This window comes from Anguilla rostrata, chromosome 10 (genome assembly GCF_018555375.3).
Source record: "Anguilla rostrata isolate EN2019 chromosome 10, ASM1855537v3, whole genome shotgun sequence".
In the NCBI taxonomy this organism is placed as follows: Eukaryota; Metazoa; Chordata; class Actinopteri; order Anguilliformes; family Anguillidae; genus Anguilla; species Anguilla rostrata.
The window spans coordinates 43,371,805-43,388,753 of NC_057942.1; the positions used below are offsets into that span (position 1 = coordinate 43,371,805).

General features: G+C 45.5%; 1 protein-coding gene across 1 annotated transcript; it reads right to left on the bottom strand.

Moving 5' to 3' along the window:
• Positions 1-352: 352 nt before the first annotated feature.
• Positions 353-14,060, bottom strand: LOC135233599 (melanopsin-B-like). Its single transcript, XM_064297320.1, has 9 exons — positions 13,835-14,060; positions 11,015-11,148; positions 9,949-10,152; positions 9,068-9,239; positions 8,554-8,715; positions 5,363-5,470; positions 4,611-4,785; positions 2,814-2,963; positions 353-1,912 (listed from the first exon to the last, which is right to left on the bottom strand). Exons 1-9 carry the CDS (start codon positions 13,966-13,968, stop codon positions 1,571-1,573), a joined length of 1,581 nt encoding a protein of 526 aa, XP_064153390.1. The 5' UTR covers positions 13,969-14,060; the 3' UTR covers positions 353-1,570.
• Between the last annotated feature and the right edge of the window lie 2,889 nt (positions 14,061-16,949).

Below are 16,949 nucleotides of genomic sequence, written 5' to 3' on the forward strand. Positions count from 1 at the left end.
CTAATTGCGGGAATCATAGGAATTGTATCTTCAGTATTCAGTTTCCATTCAAGGTTAGGATTCAAATTCCGTGTTGCCATTAAACTTTAACCGTGATCGATAGGCTACTCCGTGAACATAATCGATCAAAACACGATGTGAATAATTTATTAACACTACTTTAATAAATATGACGTCACGATTTAAAAAGGTCAATTCAAGCGGAAATTTCAGAAGAGGGTGTTTATGTTGCAGCTACAATAACTGACTGAATTGTTCATCAATGCGCGCAGTTCATGTTGAGTCATCATATTTTGTGAATTAATGCATTCTTATTTTATATTCACTGGCTAAACAAACCAAGACGCCTGAATAAAGAGGTATGCACATTTCATTTATTCTAAATTAAACACAGATGAATTCATTAAAAAAATTTCCGACAACGACAACACAATGAGAGGGAGGAGGAGGAATTCCAAAAATCGGAAGGATTGGCAACATTCATCAAAAGTGGGGGAATTGTGTCGTTTGTCCTCCTGACAAGTGGGTGGCAGTGTTCACTCAAGACTATGAAAACTGTTAAATAGGCTGGTTCATTTATATATTCATGAGCCTTCATGACAGATGTTGTGCGCTCACCAACGGTGTAGCAATAAAATAAAGACAATAAGAGACATAGAAGTAGAACAGAACATCAGTGTGATGAAATGGTAAATAATCCCATAGGGTTCAAAGGGTAAGGAGCCAGGGCACTCACATTAGTCCACAACAGTGGGCCAGTACAAGAAAATGAAATCGCCGTTTTCTTTGTTGAAGCGCTTCTTCGTTGGAGTGCTACTTCTAGTGGATAAAACTTTTAAAAACTTGATGATTTGGTGTAAAACATTTTTGCATTATCACTTTTTATGAGCCGTCTGCTGGTGGTTTTCTCTTGTTCCAGCAAAGCAGTCTGAGATCAATTTGATGCGGATCTTCAGTTCTGGTATGGCAGCCCTGATGAAGAAATCTGGGAGGGGAGGGGGAGGGGCCCCAAATCTGTCACCTGTCAAATGGCCGTCACTCTTGCCTTCTCCCTCTGAGAACGCACCCCTGGTCAGTGACACAACCAGGAGCTGACAGGTCGAGGCCAGCAGGCGCACAGGAAATTCCTTTATTGCTTTGCGACGTCCTCCTGGTCACTGGTCTGGCATTTATTAAAATCACAGAAGCAAAAAAATTATAAAAATTCTCCAAAACGCGGTCCGAATTTATCAAAGAGGAACCATTTAGGCACCATTTCATATGGCAGTTGAGCTAATTTATACCTCAAAGGACAAAAAAAAGAAAAGCTTTGGATAACTTGATGTATCAAATTCTAGTCAAATCTGGAGCCAGGGTCCTTCTCTTCCATGTCCCCCAGGAAGGTGCTTGAAAAACTGCCTTTTCTCAGTGTTATATAAAAAAATCACAAAGAAAAGAGGCGAGTGGATCCTTGTCTTTGCGGACTCAGGACAGGAAGTTGCCCGCGGACTCAGGACAGGAAGTTGTCTTCGGACTCCGGCAGCTCAGTGGAGCAGTTCAGGCTCTGGTGGCCGAGCCAGACGTTGGCGGTCTAGCTGGGGAGAATCTCGAGCTTTCCCACTACACGCACATCTTCGCCCACCAGGCTGCTCTCTGGCGATGGGGGGAGGGGGGGGCCGGAGCAGGGGGGGCTGTCCGGCTCCGGGCCCGACCCGGTCGAGCTCCGCCCATTTCTGCGGCCAGCGCCCCCCCACCCACTCTCTCCCGCGTAGCCGCCGTCGCCGCCGCCGCCCAGCTCTCCGTCCTGCCTCCCGCCGCCTCGGCCTGCCCCTCCTGTGCCCGGCAGGAGGGCAGTCGCCATGGAAACCGAGCCCGACCCCAGACTGTGCTTGTAGCTGCTCAGCGAGTCCCTCACCAGGGCGGGGGCCTGATGCTGCTGGCGGGGGGGGGGGGGGGGGGTTAAAAAACACAGGATTAATGCAAAAGGAGGGCAAATGAAAGAGGGGAAAAAACATACATCACAAGCTTTCAACTGATTTCAATTTGTAATACATTTTATGCACAATCCCTTCCGGGAACCATGTTTTTTCCACTTTTTTTATTTTTCCAGCTACTTTGCACCCGATCCCTCAGACCAGCTGTGCCCAGTGGACCCCTGGGAATCGTCAGACTGGGGCTGGAGTTTGTGACCCATCGACCCCAGGCTGTGCTCAAGGTGGTTCCCCCCCCCACCCCACCCCACCCCACCCCACCCCACCCCACCCCCCAGTTTCGTGCGCTTCAGCACGAGCCAACGGCCACGCTCCGGGGGGCACTACGCTCCTCACACCCCCTCTCTCAGGGACACCAGCTGCTAGCTGTGGAGGGGTGGTGCAGTTAGGGCGCCATCTGCAGGCGGAGAGAGGGAGCGTTTTAGCCGGCCCGCACCTGCAGCTGCAGACACTGAGGTAATTATTGGTAACACTTCATCCGTTCTGCCTGCAGTGAGATCTGGGGCTGGAGTGGGAGACGGCTGCGGAAGCTATGCTAGCAGGCTGGGACCAGTTATCGACTTCCCTGCTCCTTCCGTGCCTGTTTATGTTTGTTGTTACAAAGAATAAAACCTGTGTGTGTCGAACGGAGTGATTGGTTTGTGGGGACATGGACATCCGAACCTTGTTACTCTATCCTGAGCAGCGAACCTTAAAACTGACCCCCTGCTAAATGTGTTTTAGGCCCAATAATTCACCCGTAGGGCAACGGCGCTTGTGGAATTTGTCACAGCGATGTTAGGGTCCCGAGCTCCAAATGGGGCCAAGTGCTGTTTTCCCCCACGCCTGTAGCACGTACCTTACCTTCTGCTCAATGACGGCAGAGCAGCTTTTGGCCTTGCCGAGGCGGGACAGCTGGCTCTGGTCCCTGTCCCGAGACAGGCCGCAGGACGTCCCGCTTCGGAAGGAGAGGGGCCGACTGTCCAGCGGGTCCAGCTCCACGTCGCTGCACCCCTGAAGCACAGATTAGGGATGAATCAGTCAATACCTCCACCTGAGGGGCATGGGGTTCAATTCTTGGAAGTGGAGAACATAAAACTGACCATTTATCGCATTATCCATCCATCCATTATCTAACCCGCTCATTCCTGGGCAGGGTCGCGGGAGGTGCAGAAGCCTATCCCAGCATGCATTGCACGAGAAACTGGAATAAACCCTGGACAGTTCGACAGTCTATTGCTGGGCACTGTTTTCTATTGTACTATTGTTTCAATAACAAAGAAGTCAATTCTCATTTCACATAGGAGAACTGAAAAACTGACTGGACTGAACTGCTGAAAAACGTCCTGGGGCTAAAACTGTATGTGCCTTTAAATGCGCATCGGATTATATAACATCTGGTCCTTGCATTGCCCTCTGGGCTGCAATCCACTGACATCCATTGATACCTAGTAGTAATCCAAAGAAATCCATACATAAAATGAGTGCATGTCACTTCCAAAGAGTGCAACGTACAATAAAAAATAGACCACCGCAAACGATCTTGTGAGAAGCTCATTCAGGAGGAATAATGCCCACAACTGCCCGTGAAACAGGCTTTGCTCCGCTCCGAGCCAGGAGCCGAAGAAGGCATCGGAACAGAGCGGCACGTCACTCTAAATAAGGCAGTAAAGCGGCGCTAAAGAAATCACGCAGCGATGTTCGGTGATCTTCAAACGGAGATCGCGCCGGAGATATTCGCTCTGAAGCGGCATTTTGGGACGAGGGGGGCCCCGTAACCCTGGCACCCCGCTCCGCCCCGGCCCAGGGAGGGGGGATGAACGAGGTGCACAAATCCCCGAAAAAAATAAAAAAATAACATCTCGCTCTCGCCAGGGGCGAACAACGTTGCCCTTGAGTTCACTTTGACCCGCTCAGCACCTCAAGCGAAGGAGCACACGAGCTCTTCCTGCATGTTCCCGATTACCCAGCATCCTCTTCTGAACCGGCATACTTCATACCTCTTACATATTATACTTAAACATTCAGAGACTCAGTAGAAAATGGTACCAAACTATTGTTAATTGAGAAAGTTGCATAAAAAGCAAAATGGACACAACTGAAGTTAATACTAATTACATCCAGTGTTTGACTTCTCAGTAGTCTATTTGCAAATATGAAAGTACCAAAGCAGTAAAAATTTAATTAAGGATTACAGTAAATCTAATCTGTAAATGAAAAAACTGAACTGAATTAAATCCCAGTCTTAGATAAGCTTGCTTTAAAGATGAAATTCAATTTCACCACTTGATATGTCTTAAGGCTTTTGTCTCCATTCAGCTATCACCCACCACCAGACATAAGATGAGACCATTAACACTTAATACCACCTAATACTCAGGAAGACACAAAGAGACCCACTCAGGTTCTTCTTATGTAAGTGAAGCCAGTCACACACACGCACACACACACACACAGACGCACACACACGCACACACACACACACACACACGCACACACGCACACACACTCGCGCACACACACACACGCGCACACACACACACGCACACACACACACACATGCATACACGCACACACACACTCGCGCACACACACACACACATGCATACACGCACACACACACACACACACTCGCGCACACACACACACACACACACACACCATGTTGCCGGTGGACATGGAGGAGCCCGGGCGGAGCATGGTCCTGGTGCTGGAGGCCTGGCGGCTGATGACGGAGTCCCAGCAGGAGGCCTCGCTGTTGGACCCGGACAGGCAGTCCTTCCGCGAGGGGCGGGACAGGCAGTTCAGGCAGGGCACGTTCTCCATCAGGGTCGTCCTGTACAGGGAGGAGAGACAGACGACCTCACATACCTCAACCTCAAACTCAACCTCAAACACCTCAACCTCAAACTCAACCACAATCTCAACCTCTTCACCTTCAAACTCAACCTTAACTTTAACCTCAACCTCAAACTCAACCTCAAATACCTCAACCACAGCCTCAAACTCAACCTCAACCTCACCTTCAAAGTCAACCTCAACCTTAACTTTAACCTCAACCTCAAACTCAACCTTAACTTTAACCTCAACCTCAAACTCAACCTCAACTTTAACCTCAAACTCAAGCTCAAGCTTAAACTCAACCTCAAACTCAACCTCTCAGACAAAACTCTGCCAGGTTGGAATCAACACATGAACTTACTTTAACATGCAATTAAAGGCAATTATTCCAGTGTTGTTGTTTGTTTTTCCACAAACACTGTTTGACAGTTTCATTTTTGGTGAATTTGCAATACGATTAAAAAAAAATATTGTCAAAAAACGTGTCAAAGTTAAGAACAAGAGTTGACTGAATCCAGGCCACAGTCTTAAATGACATCTCAGGAAGACAGAATGAATAAGCGTGGAGTCACCTGTATTTGGTGTGTATGATGGCGTAGATGAAGGGGTTGTAGACGGCAGATGCTTTGGCGATGACTGCTGGGACTGATTTGCAATACGGGGACAGGAGATTGGCATGCCTGCAATGAGAGCATCATCCATGCGAGAGGGACTGGCAGTAGCACACTCATTTCTTCCTGCCAGTGACTGTGGAGGGATGATGGTTCCAGCATTCCTGATTCCATGGCAACGCCAGTGACCCAGGGGGGAGGGTTTTCAGAGCGGAAGGAATTACATGGACAATGTTCCCTCTTCCAGTCAGTACTGGACAGAGTCACATGGGCAATGTTCCCTCTTCCAGTCAGTACTGGACAGAGTCACATGGGCAATGTTCCCTCTTCCAGTCAGTACTGGACAGAGTCACATGGGCAATGTTCCCTCTTCCAGTCAGTACTGGACAGAGTCACATGGGCAATGTTCCCTCCCCCAGTCAGTACTGGACAGAGTCACATGGGCAATGTTCCCTCCCCCAGTCAGTACTGGACAGAGTCACATGGGCAATGTTCCCTCCCCGGGTCAGTACTGGACAGAGTCACATGGGCTATGTTCCCTCTTGCCACAGCAATGTTCCCTGTCGCTAGAGCTAGATCTTCTCTCTCCCAGGACGACACTGAAAAACTAGCACATGCTTTTATCACTGGCCTCATGGATTATTGTAATGCACTTCTCTCAGGCCTTCCAAGAATCTTATTGGACAGCAATTATTACAAAATGCTGCAGCCAGAGTTCTGACCAGAACCGAGATAAGTGCACACATAACTCCCATTTTAAAATCTCTTCACTGGCTGCCAGAATCGATTTGAAAGCGTTTCTGTTAGTTTGTAAATCTGTTCATGGTCTTGGCCCTGACCACATAAATGATTTACTCATAAAATGTATTCCTAGAGCCCTCAGATCCACTGATTCCCTCTTGCTAACCCACTCCATGGTCAAGGACTAAATTTCATGGTGAGGTGGCTTTTAATGCATGTGTCCCTAGACTTTGGAAACATCTCCCACAAGTTCTGAGGGCATCTGAATAAGTTTTTAAAATTCACATAAAAAAACGAAATCCTACTTTTTACACCCATTATTTATGTATTTTATTTATATTTATTTTTTATATCTTGTTGTAAAGCACATTGTATAGCAATCGACTATAAAAATGTGCTATATAAAAACAATTTTACTAACGACTTCAGTCCATGACCATATGTGAAGATCTGAACCTGTTATGAATTCTTGGATTGTTTCTTCGTGTGTGTGTGTGCATGTGGTTATGTCTGTGTGTGTGTGTGTGTGGTTATGTCTGTGTGTGTGTGTGGGCATGTGTGTGTGGTTATGTCTGTGTGGGCGTGTGTGTGTGGTCATGTCTGTGTGTGTGTGTGGGCGTGTGTGTGTGGTTATGTCTGTGTGTGTGTGTGGGCGTGTGTGTGTGGTTATGTCTGTGTGTGTGTGTGTGTCTGTGTGTGTGTGTGTGCGTGCTGTTTTATTTTTTGTGAAAGGCTCTTTGGCCTGCTGTCTTATGCAGGAATGTTAATCCCTGGATTGGTGATTTTCTCTGAACATTTACCGCGAGCATAATTGTGTCCAGCTCTCTCTCTCTCTCTCTCTCTCTCTCTCTCTCTCTCTCTCTCTCTCTCTCCTCTCTCCTCTCTCTCTCATTACGCACAGTAATAGAAAACACAATGTTCAGACGCTCGGTTGTGCTTCCTGAAAATAGCTCCTTAGGTAATAATTTCCTCTGTGTCTCTTCACGGGTGTATTACCACAACCCAAAAATATCATGCCTTTCTGTCCTGATGTATACACATTTATGACATTATAAGATAACTGTGAACAGCACTACATTCAGTAACCTGTCCAATATCCGTGATAAAAAGAACAAGTGGCTCTCATCACAGGAAATAAAATGCCTCCTTGCTTGCAAGAAAGGGTGCACATCCAAATGTGTATATGTATTGGTTAGTGTAAAATAAATCTTTATATAAACATATGTCAATATAAACTTATGCAAATATAGTACATTTATACAAATTGAATAATTTCAGACAGCAACTCCCTTTGTTGACACATTTATTGAATAAAAAATGAATAAATATAACACTGTCACATTTCTGAGTATGGTTTGTCGGATGTACTTGGTTCAACAAATGAGTAAAGGAAGATGCTGTCCAAAACTGCTTATTTTATTTGTACAAATGCACAATATTCAGTTAGACATATAGCATTATTTAGCATTAATCATGTCCTAAAGCATAATACCATAAGACAATGAGACAGGAATATGCATTTTAGCTCATTATTCATACGCCTGAAGTAAATCTTTAACTGTCAAGTCATAATTTTCAAATCAGCACATCACAACAAGTTGTTACATGCATTTATTACCCAGTGGGGATTCACTAGCTAATCTTCTTTTCTAATTTGTCTTCTTGGTTTTGTTAACAGAGCTCGACTTAATATCACCTTCACATTCCAGCTTGATAATCATAATCCCTTTTAAAACATTTAAAATGCTTCAATCAAATTCCTCCTCTCCATCCTTTTGATGGACCGAAGAGATTAAGAATCCAAAGTATCTCCTTATACAGGTAGGCCACCTGCGACCATCTGTGGGAAACTGTGGGATTCATGGATTCATTCTCAGAATCTCCATTTAAAGAGAACAAGTGACACCTCTTCAAAAATTTGACCGAGGAGGCCGGGTGAGAGAAACTGTATGCCGATAACTCAATGGAAACGCTGTGTCTCCATAGAAACAGGCCCCCAACGACCCTAACATGTCAGTTACAGTCAACTCATCTGAGTGAATCTAGTGGAAAATATACACAAGGCAACAATGCCATGATATACTATCCCATATGGGGCTATAGTGTGTCGCATTGTCTGCTCGGATGGATTTAAATTAAAATGGATATGGATAAAATGCACCCTATTACAGCTAGAGCACCCCAGATTTTTGCAAGCGAACATTTTGTTTTGTCGCTTCAGAAGTAATATAGACTGAAACAAGAAACTGTGAAACACCATTGTACATTTACTGTGGCCACCATCGTTTTTAGAGACCAGAAGATCATCCTCGCTCTCTCACAGCGTCAGTCAGAAACCTCGATGACGTCTGAAAAAACGAAGTGTCCACAAACGAAAGGAAGAATTTTCCGGAAGGCGAGCGCGGACTCACCCAGCCCAGGCGATGAGGGCGACGCAGGCGTACGGAGACCAGGACAGGACGTACACGATGATGACCACGAAGGCGATCTTCGCCAGCTTCCACTCGTTCCTGATGGACTGCTGCTGGACCAGCGTCGACTTCCGGATGTGCGTCCCCAGCTTCTCCAGGTCCCTGGGGGGCACGAAGGCGAAGAATGAAATGACAGGAAAGAGAAAGAGAAAAAAGGAGGGGAAAGGACACAATAGATCCTTCTCCATCACTCCTTTCCAGACATCGACACAGACAGCATCCCTTCAAAGGCCTTGGGCCAGGAACTGTTCTGTTTTACACACACTGTCTTTGTGCATCTTCCTGTTGGATAATTAGAAATCAGAAAAGCAGCATACATTTATGACTTTGGAAAATATAAAATGCATATCAGCTGCTATACATTTTCATAGGGTCAGGTACGAAAAAGGTGTCCTGTCCCCCCTCAGGCAGTTTGGGCTTAGCGCCCCCTACAGGACCGGAGGTGCACTCGTACCGGCCGGCACTGCGGATGGCCAGAAACATGAAGAGGTAGCAGTAGGAGATGATGCCCAGCGGGATGAAGAAGACGAAGCAGCACAGCATCAGGGTGTAGCTCTTGTTAGCAGAGGTGGATGTGACGTAGTCCCAGGTACATGATGTCATCAGGCCCTCTGGGATGTATGAACCTGTGGATGTGGGGACGGAAAGGTGAGAGAACGGTTCTCAAACCAGATTGAAATATCACCCATGAAGACCAAATTCAGAGAATTAGAAAGATCTGCCTACCGACCGCCTGTATGGAATGATCCACTCTGTGACACGGGACGCTGCAGTACACTATTAAAAATTCTCTAACCAAACAAGTATTCTTTTGCTCCTTTTCTTTATTTTTATACATGGATAAGGGGGGGTACAGGGCCTGGGGACCAACGCGGGGGTCCACTCAACACGGGGGGGGGGCTTTTAAAATTATTTTCACAGATGAATCTCACGCGTCCTTTGTTTCCGAATGCTTTTATGACTTGTTGCTCCTGTAGGTTTTTTACACTGAGATGTAGTACACAGCAGGACTTTAAGTCATTTTATCTGCCCACTGAACCAGTGCCTAAGTATACTCTTTGCACAGGAGCATTCTGTCACAAATAAATCAAAATGGCATTTTTAAATTCATTCAAATTTCCCAACAAACATTTTCACTCCTGTTCTCCGAAAACCTCTGAGAAGGTTTTTGATTTAGCAAAGTGCAAAGTCTGACTTTCAAGAAGGTCATCATACATTGATGTAACAAAACACAACATAGATCTTTTTTGATCAAACTCAGAACAGCTGATTACTATGCTTACACTGTCAGTCACAAGAAAGAGGAACTTCCTTTTCAAGAAAGCAGGAACTTACTCCAGCCAACAAGAGGAGCCAGACTCCAGGCCAGTGAGTAGAGCCAGACCAGGACGATGGCGAGGGAAGTCCTGCGCTTGGACGTCCACTGGATGGCCTGGAGGGGCTTGGTGATGACCAGGTAGCGGTCGATGGAGATGGCCAGCAGGGTGATCATGGAGGTGATCCCGAATAGAGCCCCACAGAAGGCATACATCTTACACCCTGCAGACACACATTTCCACAGAGGAACATCTCACACCCTACAGACACACATTTCCACAGAGGAACATCTCACACCCTACAGACACACGTTTCCACAGAGGAACATCTTACACCCTGCAGACACACGTTTCCACAGAGGAACATCTTACACCCTGCAGACACACGTTTCCACAGAGGAACACCTTACACCCCACCCTACAGACACACATTTCCACACAGCATAGGGGAAAGGACTGTGTAGCAGTCACAATTAAAAAGTCAACGTTTATCAGGAACTATTACGTTTGATTAACCCATTACGACGTGACTTGGGGAATGAAAAGGCTAAGCTGCTTGATAAGATCCATTAAATTAGTTTTTATTTGAATGATTAAATAAGCAAATTAAACTTTAAGCACAACAATCAGTTAAGAATTCAATCAATCTGGCACGAAAAATATGACTGTTACCGTGGTGGTGCACTGGAACAAGCTACACTGAAGCACACGACTGTCCTTAATTTGTTGGGGGGGCCTAAGGCTGAAAAATATGTTTGAATGTAATCGACAAATTGGAATCCCCCCCCCCCCCACCCAACCCCCCAGTGAACCCACACACACAATTGCCTCCAATTCCATCAATACAATATTTAACAGCTACAAAAGGCCCACTTTTGAGGACATAATTCATTTCCATTTTGTAATTCAGCCAGGCCCCGGTCTTGGGGAGCCAGAGTCCTCAGCTTTGAGCGTTTCCCATGGTCTTTGTTTTAGATTAATTAGCAGGCGTTAAACTGCGAGGCTGGGATGGGCTGATACTTTAAAAGGGGCGAGGGGGCAGGCCTGACTGATCTGGACGTTGGAGAAAGGCAAAAATGTGTTACCCAGTTCGCCGAACACCCACTCCTTGTACAGACAGTTGATGAAGAAGATGGGGGACTGCGTGATGGCCATGAGGAAGTCGCTGACGGCCAGGTTCATGATGAAATAGTTGGGCACGGTCCGGAGCTTCTTGTTGCTTAAATTAAGAAGAAAGGAGGGAGAAAAAAAAGCTTTTGAGAGAATTTGCAACATCAGTTTGGATGGCAGTGCAGTGCAATTCTGTGCTTGTGACCCAAGGGCAGTGGATTTGTCTCTCAGCTATGGTGCTAGTGCTGCACCCTTAGCAAAATGCTTAATGTGAATTACTGAGGTTGCATGTAGATGCACAAAAACATGCAATGCTGGTAGATAAACCTGCTATGCTCCAATGGGTATTGAACAGTTTGGTCTTCTTCTGTCAGCATTCTGTAATGCCTATAACCAACTGGAATAAACAGACCGTTTTCTCGACACACCAAATAGAGACCGCCTGCCTTATGTCTGTATGCTTGGTGTATTTTTTTAACAATTTTCCAAGCAGCTCCATACAAAAGACAATCATTTTGATTAAACCCCCACTGTTCACACCCTCCCCATTAATCCCGCACATTAATCCTCTATTCCCTAATGAACCTGAACCAATCAACATCTTCACACTGTGACCAGACAAATGAACTTCATTGATAGATATTAGTGGCACATTAGGTTCCATCCTCTTTAACGCAGGATATTTTTTTTCTGCAGGCCGTCTTGCAATGCGCACGCATCTGTTGTAATAAAACTGTATCTAAAGTAATTATAGTTTGAAGGGGAAACCCATGCAATTTACCCGGAAGAATGGGCCTGTGCCTCCTGCCTTCATTGAACGTGATGTGGTTCCACTGTTCGCGGCAAACCAATAGCATCATTGCTGATAAGGCGGCACAGAGGATTATCCTGAAGCCGTGCTGTCGCACTGCCTTGGGTCTAGTCACTAGTGCCGTAACGTCTGTGAGATATGACTGCTACAAGTTTGTAGCGCCGCCTTGCTCATTGTGAAGGGATTAGTTAAAGCGCTAAACATGAAATTTAAAAGCGATGCCTCGTGAAGGAAAAAAGAAGGGATGAACCACAAGGAAGAGGAAGACGAAAAAACAAGAGGAGGACCGGAGGCGGAGAACAGTCAGGCTGGCGTAGCTACAGGGCCTGGCTGCTCCTGCCTGATGCAGTAAGCCTCTCATCTTTGACCCCACTGTCCACTCAAGAGGGTTTTGATCTTTCCTTTGCTAAATCTGATTACAAATATAAAGAGTCAAGCATCCCCCAGCTTCCTGGAAAACAGTTTTATCGAAAAAGATTTAGAAAATGTGCATTTATCTGGCAAGTATTTTGCGCATTTTCATGTGGAGGTATTTTCGCTGCATCAATAAATTAAATGAACCGTAATAATCCAAGCAGAAAAAAGAAAAAATAATAATAACGTAACATATAAATTCAATAAGCCAATGGAAATTCCCCGAAAGAGACGTTATAAGAATAGTCTCTGCTACAGAGTTCATGCAATGCATGTGGTTCGATAAACATATCTTTTTCATCACAAGTAAATGTAAAGAAATACGGGCGAGAAACGTTTTTCCTCGAAAATGTGACCCTGGAGATATTTTAAGAGCATCATGACTGTAACCAACCGCACCTCCAAATGTGAAAAGCATGTCAGCGGCCCCGGAGGGTGGCGTTTCTTTTGACAAGTACTGTAACCTCTAGGAAAAGTACTCGGGGTCTTTGCTCTCAGCGGGAGGGTCACGCGTGCAGACTTTTCTCGCGGTCGCATTCCGGAGGGATGCGTTTTGAGTCAAACTGGGAAGAGCTAGCCTAGCCTAGCCTAGTCTGCGTCACGTTCATTAAGCGCGACTCGCGCCCTGCTGCAAATTAAGCTGGAGCGTGCCTCCTGTCAGCCGGCATCCGTGACATTCCATCCGGTTCCTTGCAGCGCAATCTAAAATAGTCTTCAACGTTCAAGCGGAGCATCCACAGATAACGAGGAGATAACGTGGAGATCGGAAACCCGGGGGATGTATCAGATTACTTCGAAGCAGTGTTTATGAGATGGCGTGTAAACACAGATGGAGCTAATTTAAATGTAATGCAACTTTCTAACACCCCAAAAAGAATCCAGTAAGTTATCTCACCCTTTCAGCTTGGCTGGCATAACTCACAGCTGCGATATGTTTTCCCCTTTCGATTCAAGACATTCACACCAACCCAAGAGTATTTACACTGAAGGGTTCTACTAGACACAGGTAACCTACTCCACAGATTATTTAATACATTTGTCATCCCTTGACTTTATAAATCTTGACTTTTTGCAAGAGTTCACAGCACAAACTCTTGCTAATTGAAGGCCATGCATGTGACAAAATAATACCCTTGTGCCTGGTATTAGGGACCCTATAGAATATGGAGACAGCACAATGCACTGGGCCTACAATATGTGCACATTCCTTAAGGTCACTAAACATGATAATTAAGAAACAGAAAATAGAGCATTTTAATATTTTTGTTACATCCAGTAAAACCAATGTCAGCACACTGTTCATTTTAAACCTGGAAGAAATATAGGCATTCCTGGTATACAAACATGTTACAAGTGTGTTACAATCCAGTGACAAGGAAAAATACTACCCCATATTTTTTTTGTCTAATATTGCAAGCTGTTCTTTATAAACAAGAATTGAAACACGATGGCCAAGTATCTTCCATGTACCATGGCTCTTTTAAGTTACCCCCCCACACACACACACACACACACACACACACCTGCACGCAGCCACCTCCCCTGCAGAGGCCTCCACTTGACTGCGTACCTGTAGAAGGCGAAGATGACCAGCGCGTTCCCCGCCACCCCCAGCGCGCCGATGACCAGCACGAAGAAGGCCACGATGTAGTGCGCGTGGTCTGGCACGTCCACCTTCCGGAAGAAGCTCCGCTGCGCCTCCATGTCTGCAGCCCGTCTCAGACGCAGAGAGGACTCCTCTGCACATCAGCGCACACCCCCAGCTACTCTGGCATGCTCGCAGTGCGCTCTCCCTCTCTCTCTCCCCCTCTCCCTCACTCTCTTCCTCTCTCTCACCCCCCTCTCTCTCCCTTTCCCTCGCTCTCCCTCTCTCCCCCTCTCTCACTCGCTCCCCCCCTCTCCCTCACTCTCTTCCTCTCTCTCACCCCCCTCTCTCTCTCCCTTTCCCTCGCTCTCCCTCTCTCCCCTCTCTCCTCCCTCTCTCACTCGCCCCCTCTCTCCCTCACTCTCTCTCCTGTTCCCTCACTCCCTCTTTCTCTCCCTCTCCCTCCCTCTCTCCCCTCTCCCTCGCTTCCTCTCCCACCCCCCCCCCGGACCGAGCACATTACAGAGCACACTCAGTGTTATGTAAAGCCCGATAAGTCCGCCGACAGCAGGCTTCTATAGGATGTGGCAGACGGCGCTGAGTTTGGCGGACTTACGCGCAATTGCGCATTGGCCTCATCCCGTGGGTCACATGACTCCGCCGCTCTCCCTGCATGCAGAGGGAACTCTGTTCTCTGCCTCCTCGTACTCCTTTTTAACGAGTCCCCCGCTCTGTGCAGTTTGCTGAGAGGAATTAAGCTGATGGTATAGCACGCGACATTAAGATGTATGAATTAGGACGTTCAGCTTCTGCATGTGCGGATAAGTGTGTAAGGCAGCGTTTCATGAGTAGAATTTACAGGAAGAATTTGGCCTATATTCAGTTCCTTAACTCTGACCGAAACAAATGCAAGCGATCCTATTTGTCAACATATACAGAGTTTTTCCATTCTTTTTTGGTGATTTGGCTCAATTGTGCAAATTTTAGTAGTGAGGACAGAAAATCGGAACATTCACTTCAGAGCACTGGAACTGAATTGGCAGTTGAGGGCATGCGTTATGACTGGATACAGGCCTTTGCCTTGGCGAATTATGAGAGATTTCTCCAAGGGTTCGGATTCTGCTGTTCCCCATGCGTGATATAATGTTTCCCCCGGACAGCCCTGCTCGATGTGGCCTTGGAAAGCTCTCGCTACAAACACTAGTTCCTGGCCAGAAACTGGCGGTTGTTCCTGAAAAATATAACAATGACAGAAAAAAGAGGAATTCCAGATCTCTGTCCTTTACACGAGAGCTCAATTCTCAGATCTTTCATAAACACAAGCTGGAATTTGTGAGTCATTAGAGGGCCGAATACAATTCACTTTCCTCACTAATGCAAAAGTTTGTTGTAGCTTCATTTCCTCTGAAGAGCTTGTGTATGCCATTGTTCATTTATTATGAAATCTCCAATTATGATTCAGACAGCTGACTGCCCACACACCAGCACAGTTTTAACACTTCTTTGGAATACTATCAGGGAGATTTATTTATTTATTTATTATTTTTATTTATTTTTGCTATTGGCGAACCCTGTGCTCCCCTCGCAAACCCTTTTTTGCTGTAGGAACTCACGTCGATTCTGCGCTTTGTAGAGCGCGAAGCTCACTGTCGTAATTACTCGGTTGGGAGTCCTGGGAGGAATATGTGGTAAATAAACACATTTTCGTTGATTTTGACCAAAGTAAACGATCTGTCTGCGGAGCTATAGAGCATCGGAAGCCAATATTTACATGTTGACATTTCATATGAGCAAAATCCAAATAAAAATATCCTTGTTTTCTAATCTTGACACTAAATTTCTCATAATCAACTGAAACTTACACTGTTAACCGAACAGTCTTGTAGCAAATTATCTTTCAAAAGATAATGTAGCAAATTATCTTTTGAAAGTGAATTCAAACATACTTATATTTAATCTATAATTGAATCTATTTAATGTAATCTTCATGTCTTACAGGATGCATGTTTTACATTGTTAGCAATAACAGTCGCAGACAAATTCACGTAACTAAAGCACGATAAGTAGCGTTGGATTTTCCCTTTGATCTCAATCGGAACCTGGTGGTGTCCGTCAAGATCGAAGTGAGAAATGTCAAAGATGAACGGGCAAAACATACTCCTGTCTATTTCCAGTCGCTGCAAAATGAACAGAATATACTGTACATGTGAATCCTATATGTGAAACAAACGCTATAATAATTGTATCACTCAATTTCAACACAGCAAAAAAAAAAAAAAAAAAAAGTTTTCCAAACAACTGACAGAAGACTTAAGAACGCTAATCATGTTAATTGTTAATGTTAAACAGTTAATGTTATTTTTTAGTTGAAACTATTTTCTGCGTGAAAATTTTTTCTTCTTCTTCTGAGAATAGACTACTTAAAACAAATATTTACATTAAAGCCACATGAGCAGTGCATTTGGAAAATATTAGTGGGAATATGGCGGGAACATCTGCCAGAACCAAGGCCACAGATCAAGTCTCACCCTTTTCAGCACGCACTGTGATCAAACAGATTTTTTCAAGGCATTAGCTTTTTTCGGTGCGCGCCCGTTTTTTATTTTATTTTCATTTATTTTTTTTGGTGCAAAACGGCTGAGGAACCAGGGCGCATCCGTAACGGAAACCTGACCCTCTCTCTCCGTTTTTCATCCAGTCTCGCACTTCGACTTGGTCATCCGTCGCGGTTCACCGAAGCCAAACAGCACGCAGAACAATTTGTAAAGTGGAGGATTTGAGGATTAACTGTGTAGGATTACACCAGACTCTTTCATCTCCAATCCCTCCATTGTGCTGCCGTGCTTTCTGGGATGTACAACGATGACCGTAATACGCGGTTTTGCTCGTGTTCCGTGCGTTCAGAGCGCCGGAGACGCACGGCTACGCGTAGCCTATTTAGGGGGCTACCTATTTATCTGGAACGGGGATGATTATGATGATGATGCGTCGTTTCACAAAATGGATGCCACCGAGTCTGATTGCTTTCACTATATTAATCTGAGCGAGTGGCGGGTAGAGATTTGTGCCCTGAGTAGATAACGTGAAAGAAAGCCAGTTT